The sequence below is a fragment of the Atta colombica genome, unplaced genomic scaffold (genome assembly GCF_001594045.1).
Source record: "Atta colombica isolate Treedump-2 unplaced genomic scaffold, Acol1.0 scaffold11, whole genome shotgun sequence".
Classification (NCBI taxonomy): domain Eukaryota; kingdom Metazoa; phylum Arthropoda; class Insecta; order Hymenoptera; family Formicidae; genus Atta; species Atta colombica.
In genome coordinates, this window is record NW_017259195.1 from 850203 (window position 1) to 860385 (window position 10183).

At 35.2% G+C, this 10183-nt stretch overlaps 1 protein-coding gene across 2 annotated transcripts in view; it reads left to right on the forward strand.

The window, feature by feature from the left end:
• The first annotated feature begins 2164 nt into the window (after window positions 1-2164).
• Window positions 2165-10183, forward strand: part of LOC108693818 (midnolin-A-like) — a 52962-nt gene continuing 44943 nt past the window's right edge. For both annotated transcript variants that reach the window (XM_018202969.1, XM_018202970.1), the window contains exon 1: window positions 2165-4020. In XM_018202969.1, the coding sequence (XP_018058458.1) occupies window positions 3512-4020 (509 nt within the window). In that variant the 5' untranslated portion in view covers window positions 2165-3511. The remainder of the gene's footprint in view (window positions 4021-10183) is intronic.

Consider the following 10183-nt stretch of genomic DNA (forward strand, 5'->3'; position numbering starts at 1 on the left):
CCCACACACACACACACACACATACACACACACGCGCGCGCGCGCGCGTGTGTGTGTGTACATGACAGAATTTATTGTAAAATATGTTTTGTAAGAATATAACTAATATCGTTATGTGTAGATCACATATGTTACACTTGGATAGATATGTGAATTGAGCAAGAAAATTATAACGATATTGCTGGACAATAGGAAAATTCTATACATATAATGAGAAAAGAGCAAATTAAAATCGGTAAAAAATACATACAAAATGATATGGTGTAAAAAATTCAAGAAATATTTCTGGGGATGCTCAGTAGAGTGAATTTGGACCTGAGGTATATGTGTTCTTTGGCTGAAATAGTGTACTTTTGGAACTTCAAGTGAGATAAATATATATTTGATATTAAAACAAAGGCGAGAAAAAGTCCTAGTGTAATCTAGTGCAAGAATAAAAAAGACCTCTTATTGGTTGTTTCTAATATATTATTTCCAGTATGGCTAGCGCCATTATGCGCAACGTTTCACCTTGTCTTATATACGAGTATATTATACCATGCAAAATAATACTTCGATGAACTGTAATTGTGATTCTTTCTCTTCCACATATTGCATCGCAATTGTAAATTATTTCTTCTATTTAAAGTTATAACAAATGACACTAATCTGTAATCACTTCCACTTGATATTTATATGTGCACATCTATAGAGTTTAACTATTTTAATCTGTTCTCTCTGACAGTCTAACAACTTTATCGTATTCCGAAATATTCTCTATTTTACAATGAATAGTTTGCTATAATTGTTAAGAAAATATACTAAATGGACTCGGACCTAATATATTTATAATGAGTTCGAAATGAAATAAAATCAAAATATTTTCTATAAAGTTAATATATGCAAAGATATATTTTGTGAAGAATAAAAAGAGATTTTTCGAATCATGTATGTGTAAGTCATTAACAATACTGTTTGGTTAAAAATTCATAAATCTTGTATTTTTAGAATTTCCTAAAACGCTTAATAGATGAAAAACTTGATAATTTTGAATTCAATTTTCATTAATTTTTATAAATAAAAATATAAAGTTATACCATTATGAAAGATTTATTAAAATATCTTTTTAAATTTCTTTAAAACACTTCATTTATATTAGGTAAAAATATTGTTTGACATGATAATAATTTTTAATTGATGAAAAGTCGTTGATTTAGAATACTTTTTTTTCTTTTTTTATGAATGTATCTTTTAGGATTAATGCAATATTTTCTATTTTTATCAAACATTTTTCTAATGTTCTATTTATATAGGTTATATATATAAGTCTAAATTATTAGAACTTCCAATTTCTAGCTATATATAGTATCATAAGTTGACCTTTTCTCCCTAATCATTTAATTTTAATTTCCACAAAAATTTCCACAAAAATAAAAACAGGTACATTCGTTCATTTTTTAAATTTTCGCAGCATAAATAACGGTGTCCGTTTTAGAGAGAATATCTCATTAAAAAAATGTTTTAAAATTAATTTTTAAAAGCAAAACATGATGAACTCGCACAATTGTTTCAGAAAAACAACCAGAACACGGCTATTCCTGCTTTAATTAGCAAATTAATAATTAATTATAATTACAATCAATGAATGCCGATTTAATTAATTGGCATTCAAAAATCACTTAACTTAATGCACAATTTATAAGTATCTAATTCGTTATTTCTGATAAATATTCTAATATTTTCTCTATGTGTTAAACAATAAAAACTAATAATTCTAATATTATTTATTTATTATTAGCCTGAAAAAATTTATTAAATTTTAATAAATATTTGTTTGAATAGTACTAACTAAATATTTACTAAATGTAAACATATTTATTTGATACATTTGATTTAAATATCAATTTTTTATTGAATAAATATATTCATTTTTTTATTGTAAGTAAATATTTCGCTAGTACTATTTAAACAAATATAGTTATTAAAATTTAGTAATTTTTTTTTCAATATAATTAATAATTCTATCTATACTAAAGGATTACAAGTGGTTATAATTTGAATAAATTGCGCGACCGCGCTCGATTCGACTCGGTTCGCGTTACATTCTTTGGCGCGGCGGCGCGTCTGCGATCGGTTCGACTCGGCTCACGTCGTGCCACTTCGACCGCGCACTCGTCTCGTGGAACGGTAGACGACCGGATTGGGTCTTGGGTCTGGGAATCTAGCAGAAGCTCCGGGAGCTCCGGTTTTCAGTTTGCTGATCGTAGACAGTCGCAGGATTCGAGCGCTCGAGGGAGGATCGTGCGAATCGTGCGTATCGTGCGTGCTGTGAATATACGTGGAGTGTGCGCGAGCGCGTGAGAGAGAGAGAGGGAAATTCATACGGAGGATTCTCGAGATAGAAGAGGCAGAGAGAAAGGAAGGAAGAAAGGAGGAGCACAAAGTCTGCCGTTTGTCGAAGGAGCGAGAACGGAGAGAGGTGGCGGGGGAGATATTCGTCGCGTGTATAGTAGTGTGTGTGTGTGTGTGTGTGTCACACAGTGTTGTCGGAAAGAAAGAGAAGGAGAGGAGTAGGAGGTGGAGGAGGAACGAAGCAGTGACCAGTGTTCTCTCCCGACTCTCGAGCCGAGGCTAGCGAATATTCTATTATCTATATCGCGCTAATACTTTATAACACGCGTTGCTATCGATCGCGTTTGCCATCGTCTCGCCAGTCGCCTCCGTTGGTTTTTTGTACTCCATGCCGATCTCGCGTATCGTCGTACGGTAGGCGGCAGGCGGCTTGCGGACGCCACGAATTCCGCTTTCCTCTCGCGCCGCGTAATACACCCCTCTACTACTTGTTTCTACTCTCTCCCTATATGTCCTTTTCCCCTTCCATTACTCCGTTTTGTCCGTCGCGCTTGTTATTCCGCCACCTCCTGTCCTCCTCTTCGCCGCGTGCGCGCTTCGCGCGGTGACGGCCGCTCTCTTCGAGTTTAGGCAGTTCGGGGTGCCGGCTGCCTTCGCTCGTTCTCGTCTCCCAACGTTCCGTTCCGTGAGAAGCGGGAAGGGAGGAAGACGGCGACTGTGGCGAGGCAGACAGGCGACGATAGCGGGAGGAGTACAGGTGCAGGTGCATGCATATAGACGGCGGTAACGACGACGTACGCGCCACGAGCACGGCAAGCACGGCGAACACGTAGGAGAGCCGGAGAGCGCTCGCGAGAGGCGGGCGGGGGGGGGGGGGGGGGGGGGGGAGGGGGAAGGTGAAGAAGTCGACAGGACGGGCGAAGCGAGGAAAGAGGAGACTGGAGAAGCAGAAAGGAAGAAGCAGGAGGAAGCGGTTAGCGGCGGTGGACTAAGAGTATACACGCGAACGCGTAGCGGCGAAAAGCGTTAGTCGTGAACGCCAGTGGTCGACGTCTTCGTCCTTTGCCTCGTGACTCGTGACTCGTGCACGGTCGAAAGTTTCTTTTGTTTATCGCCGCGTGTGCAGAGTGTCGCACGGGTAAATCTCGACGATAGTCTCCTACTGAGCAATCGTGGCAGGATGGACGACACCGCGGGTCCACCGCGAACGTCGGACGTAGCGTCGGCGATGGGAAGTGAGAGCGACGATGCCACCACTACCACCACTACCACCACCACCACCTCGAAGATGCGGACGATCGACGAGGACGACGCGAGTGCCGCCTCCGCTTCCGCATCTACCACCGGCGACGCCGTTGTTGATCCCGTCGAGTGTCGTGACCTGGGCTCGATAAGAGCCGCGTCCCCGGGGCCTGCAGCTGCTGTTGTTACTACCTCCTGTGCGACGACGTCGACGACGCCGCATCCGCATCTGCCGCCGGCACCGCAGCCGGGGTGTGGCTGCGTGGCCGCGGCCAACGCGGCCACTGCGGTCGACAAGGACGAAATCACCGTCTGCATCACGCCGACCACCGGCGGTCAGTTCGAGCTCGCGGTCGACCGCAACGATACCGTGGAGAATCTCAAGAAGATCATCTCCAAGAAACTGAAGGTCGCCAAGGAGCGCATCTGCCTGCTGCATCGCGAGAGGTGAGTGCTGGCCCCTGTGAGAATATTCCCCTTTCCCTCTTCGCATCCTTCGGAGAATTCTCAGTGCGATTTCGGCGATCTCTTTCGAGAATGTGAAGTTGTGGAGCAAGGAGGAAAAGGAAGGGAATAACTCGTGTGTAAGATCTCTAATAAAACCTAAGCGATACGTCACGTATCTTTTTATTATTCCAATCCAAATAATAGTAGTTTTAGTTTTTCTTCAAAAATATTTTCTCAACGAAGGTCTTCCTATTTCAATCCAAGTAATTGCAGCTTCTCTTTCAAAAAATATTCTTTATTTTTCCTCAAAAATAAAAAATACAGATGATATTTATCTTGATATTTTTCTTTACGTTTTTACTTCTTCAAACATATTCTTATAAAAGGTCTATCTATTCCAGTCCAAGTAGTGGCAGAGTTTTTGACATTTTCTGTCGAAAATTATTACTTTTTGAAAAAAAACTATTACATCAAATTAAAAATTAAAAATTAGAACTAAAATTAGAAATGTGTGTGCTACTGTCTTTACTCCTACAATTTAAAAAGTAAAACCCAAGTGGTATTATCTTTATCATTTAACTCTTATGTATATATCGTTCGTATAAAAGATTTGATATTAACAACTGATGCCATGTTAAATTCCACAAAATATTATTTCGTATATAAAATAAAGGATGTGGCTTCGGCGGACGAGACTTCGTGGACGTCGTGCTCTCAACTCGCCGAAATCTGTCGCGATAATTCTCGTGCATATTAAAAAAAGGAAGAAGTTTAATAATAATTATTAAATGTTGAGTGAAATATTGTCAATCAAATGTTTGAGTATGTAATATAACAAAAATAATTTATTTTTAATAATATTTATTGAGTACAATAATATGTTACCAATCGTTTGGTAATAATTACTAAATATTCAGGAAAATAAAATTTTTGTTTATGTTTAAACATTTGAAATTATTTCATTCAATGGTAGTTTATCATCAGATTCTTTTTCTATTTTCACTACACTGAAAAAATTGAGTAAAAATAATCGAGCCTAAGTGATGAGGAGAGATTAAAAAAGTTTGAAAAACAAAAATAATTTTAATCAAATGTTTGATTAAGGATAGAGATATCAGGTCTATAATCTCTGCAGAAGTTGAAATTGAAAATATATTTTGATATAAAAATAAGAATACATATATAATAATATAAATTACATACATATTCATTAATATGATATTTAATAATGCAATTTTACGGTTTCAATGAAAATTTTCTCATTTTCTCTTAATTATTTTTTAAAAACATCTACTAAAAATGTCTATTTATATTAAAATCATTTTTAACTCAGATTTTAAATTGTCGAACTTTTTGTCATTATTTTAATATATGTATATAAAAATATCTGTAATTCTTTCATAATTTTTTTATTTTGTTGAAAAATACGTATAATCTTTAATATAACCAAAACTAATTAAATACTGATTTTACTTTATCAAATATTATCTTATTTTTCTAATTATTACCAAATGGTTGATTATTGTTATTATGTTTGATAATATTTATAATATTTATATACTAAATATTGCAACGATATGCTAAACAAGATACGTTTAATAGCTATTACCAGACTTTTTTTCATTGTGCGACTCGATTCTTTTAAGTCGCACTTCGCGTTTAAAATAGAGCAAACGGAGAGGAACAGGTGACATGACATGGATAACGCAACTAATAAAAACATGTAACAATGAAAGATTGCGGCCCTTCTTTTTTCCTCATTATACTTCACGAATTAGCTTCACTCTACTGTTTTTCTCGCTGAAAGCTCAAGTTTATTACATCTTGAGATAAACTTGGACTCTTAGCAAGAGATAAAAAAAGACAAATGTACGCGTCTAAGAAGGTGTTTGAAGAGAAAGTACGTAGTCGAGAAGAATAGATTGGAGATCTTGATCGCACCTGAGGTTTTAACTACGTCTTTTTATCACTCGCCGCTCTTAATTCGAGACAATTACATTCCGACAACAATCACTCGGAAAGAAAAGCTTTATACTGGAAAGATACTAGGAAATGTAGTATAAAATTTAGAATTGTATTGTGGAAAGAGTATACAAAATTACATGAACAGCAGAGATAAAACTTTATTTTTATCTCTGATGAATCAGGAGACTGTACTCAGGATCAGCCTATACTAACTTGCATGGCACAGAAAAGTAAATTCCAAAGTAATAGAAACGAACAGTGTCTAGATTATCTAGAATGCGATTTAAATAAAAAATTAGCAAATTAAGGAAATTTATAAAGAACTTCAAAAGAAATAAAAAAATCACATGATTTTACAATACATGTACATGTCGTTTTATTGCTATTCTATAAGTCCTGAAACACAATAGGTATAGTAAGCCTTGAATAAGGAATCAACCAATCCATAGTCGATTATTCTCTTTATCTTCGATTGGCCAATATTTTATGGCTTAAAGCTTACGTCTATTATGTTTCGGAACTAATATTTTACATGTATCTATATATGTATATATATATATATATATATTTTAATAGATGATTTATTTTTCTCCTTTCTTTCCGAAATGCGAGCAAGAATACGTTTCTTGACCATGGCGATTTTATCACGTTCTCTACGCGAGGAAATGAAACGAAACGAAAGGATACGCGTACTCGGTGAACCGCGGCAGAAAGGCACCAACCTAACCAGGCTAGGCGTAAAGAAACGTAAGACGCGAGATGAATCACGAGGAATTATCGTCGGTCAGCTGAAACGTTCGTGATATCCGGCGATGTGCACGACGAACAGTGTTTGTCTCTCTCGCGAGTTTCGTCGAGTCACTCCCGAGAAGACGTCTCGAAGGTGGAGACGAAGGAGAACCGTCGCGACGCCCAGAAAGCCTGGACGCGGCGCGTGTTTCGCTTGTCGCTTCTATTTTTCCCACGAGCGCGACGTGCGTTCGAATCGGACCTCGCCCCATGCTTCGGCTCCGTAAAGAAAGAAGAGAAAGAGAGAGCGAGCGAGAGAGAGAGAGAGAGAGAGAGAGAAGAGGGGAAGAAGGAAAGGCAGAATAGAGAGCCGAGTAGAGAGAGCGAACGTGTGCAGACTCGTCCTTCGTGCCGGTGCACGCTTTTGGACGCTGAGAAGAGCAGGAGGAAGAGGAAAGAAAGAAAGAAAGAAAGAAAGAGAAGGACAAAGTGCATATATATATACGCCCGGTGTGTACGATATACCGGGTATCTCAGAATTAACGATCGATATTTTAGCAAAGAAATTAAAGAAACAAAGCAATTTAATGTTTATTTGTATCAAAGTAGATAAATTTTTATCTCGATTTAATTTACTTTTTGTCTTCCTCTAATTTTAAGAATTAGAAAAAGATAAAGAGAGTAAAGTAAGTTAATCTATATTGAACAAGGTCATCTGTATGTAAAAAGCGAGTATGATGTATTTTGATTGATAAGATCAAATTAAAGAAAAAATATGAATTTTGTCATCTTAATTCCTAGATAGATATTCTTATTATCTTTGGATATTATTATTTCGATAAAATTTTGCTTCTAAAGACCTTGAAAAATTCGAGGAAATACGACGAGATACTAAAGTGATGATTTTATCATTTTGTTCGTTTATTATTGTAGATAAAAATACTTACAAGCATGTGTCGCAAGTACGTCGAGTGTATTCAGGTTTAAAACAGGATTTTTTTCAAATTTAATTGTAATGTTATTCATTTATTACAATAAGTACCCTCAGGAAAAAAATTGGAATATACGCAAGCAAATTACACTGTTAATTTCATAATATCAAATCATACTCAATTTGAGTTATTTTCAATTATTTCTATAGTTGCCACTGCTTCTACTTAATATGTCGTTAATTTAATTAAAAACAATAAGGTTAAATTTAACTCAAGAAGATGTAATTAAATTTGACTCAATTTATTTATTACTTACATATATTACTTACATATATTTTAATTATATTTTACATATATTAATTACAACTACGTACATTAATATAGATGATATTTGCTTTGAAACTAACTACTGAAATAAATTGATTTACATGTTAATGTATATGGAAGTTAAAACTAACAAAATTTTGTTTAACTTAAGAAATTGAGTTACCTTTGCTTCCTTGATATCTAATAGTGCACATGTAATATTTTTTTCGATATTTTTATTTATTTGTTATAAAAATTTGATTGCTTAATAGTGAAATATACATATTTCTGTGAAACATATTCATTAATTATAATAGAAAATAAAATAGATGGTTTATTTGTACTAGGAATAAAATTTTATTTTGCCGTATTTAAATGCGGATTTATTTCAATGAAATAAACATTATATCTCGTGAATAAATTTTTAATATCTTTTTCTCAGTGTATTTATTATCGTTCGCTCGGGATGTTGTTAAATGTTAACATATTAAATAGGGCAGTGATCTGTTTCTCAATCTTTATTATTAAATCGAGATTACCGCTTCTAAGAAATTATTTGAAATTAAACACTCATTTTACAAACTTTTTTGAAAGCAGAGCTTTCGAAGTTTGATTGTGGTGTTCATTCATTAAATATTATCACTCGGAATGTTAAATGCTGAAATGTTAAATTTGATACGTTTTTCTCTCGGCCTTTATTATTCGAAATTGGACACGCGTTCCAGGAAACTTTTCTGTAGTAGCTCAACGTCGCCATTCTGTTTATCTTATCAGTCGCAAAATTTCTCGAGTTTCCCAACGCAGATATTTATTCTTTCTGACCTTTTGTTACTTCAGATATTTTATTATAATATATACGCGATATATATAGGATATACATGCCGATACACAATAATTTGATTGCATAAAAGGAAGTAAAGTACGAAAATAAAATGGACGTACAAAAATCACTTTATATTTAAACAATTTTCTTCGTACACATATTTTACATACATTTTACTATTAAGATATCTTATTAACATATTTCATAGGAATATTTCAAAATAATGATGCTAATTTAAAAGAGAAATTAAAAGAGTATTTTCTAGAGAAGTAATGAAGTTTCATTATAACTTAAATAAGATTCCATAGAATTTTCGACGAAGGGAAAGATCCTCCCCGGTTTTGCTTGAATACCGATAACCCCGAAGGCAGCGGTTGCTCCCCGAAGTATCGACCTGTTCTCCTGAAACCGCCTGTATACGTGCTTTCGTAGGCGTTCGTGGGGGCCGCAGCGCGGATCCATCCACCTCCACTACCACCTCCTGCCGCCCGCGCCGCCGCTCCGCTTCGTACGCGAGAGAAATATGGTAGAGTGGAAGGTTGGCATACCGCGGAGAACAGAAACGACGAGGAGAGACGAGAGGAGGTGGCGGAGGTGGTGTGTAGTAGTATAGTAGGTAGAGGATATCTCGGGAAATCGCGCTCCCGTAAAGTGGAACAGTGACAGTCATCTGCGACAGTAGACAACGATAGAAAGAGACAGACAGACAGACAGACAGAGAGAGAGAGAGAAGGCAAGACGGAGAAAGGAATCTATTTTATTATTCGGGGTAAGCCCTGCCAAAATGAGTATAAATAGAAATCGTAGAAAAAAGAAAATGCAATCGTAATGATAACAGGAAACGCCAAGATATTGTTATTTGACGACGTCAAGTAATAAAATAAATAAAGGTTGGTGATATTTTTAGAAAAGTTGTCTGAAAAAAGCATAATATCGCAAAGTAAGCGTTCGAGTATGATAAAAAGATATAAAGCTTTCCCAGTTAGTTTTTTTTATTCTTCTTTAATTGTGCGGAAAATTTTCATCGTATAAGTGAATTTTTTCATAAATTCAAGTTTTTTTAAGCAAATGTGTATAGCTTTTTTTGACGACACAATTATTTCTTAACGTTAATCGGATAAATGTGTGTTAATAAATAAATTTATCTATAATCTAAAATAATGTTTCGGTCATTTAGACAATGTTGAAAATATTGCAAGATTATATAGATTGTAAAGTGATCAAGAGAAAAATCAATGGAAAATACAAAGAAAAGAATTATATAACTGAAAATTAGTCTGATGAGAATAAATTCATTTAAGTGAAAGAAATTATATTATTGGTCAAAACGAAGAGAGAAAAACATTATATTATATAATTATTTTATACATATATAATATTTTGAAAAATATATAAATTTTTATTTTGT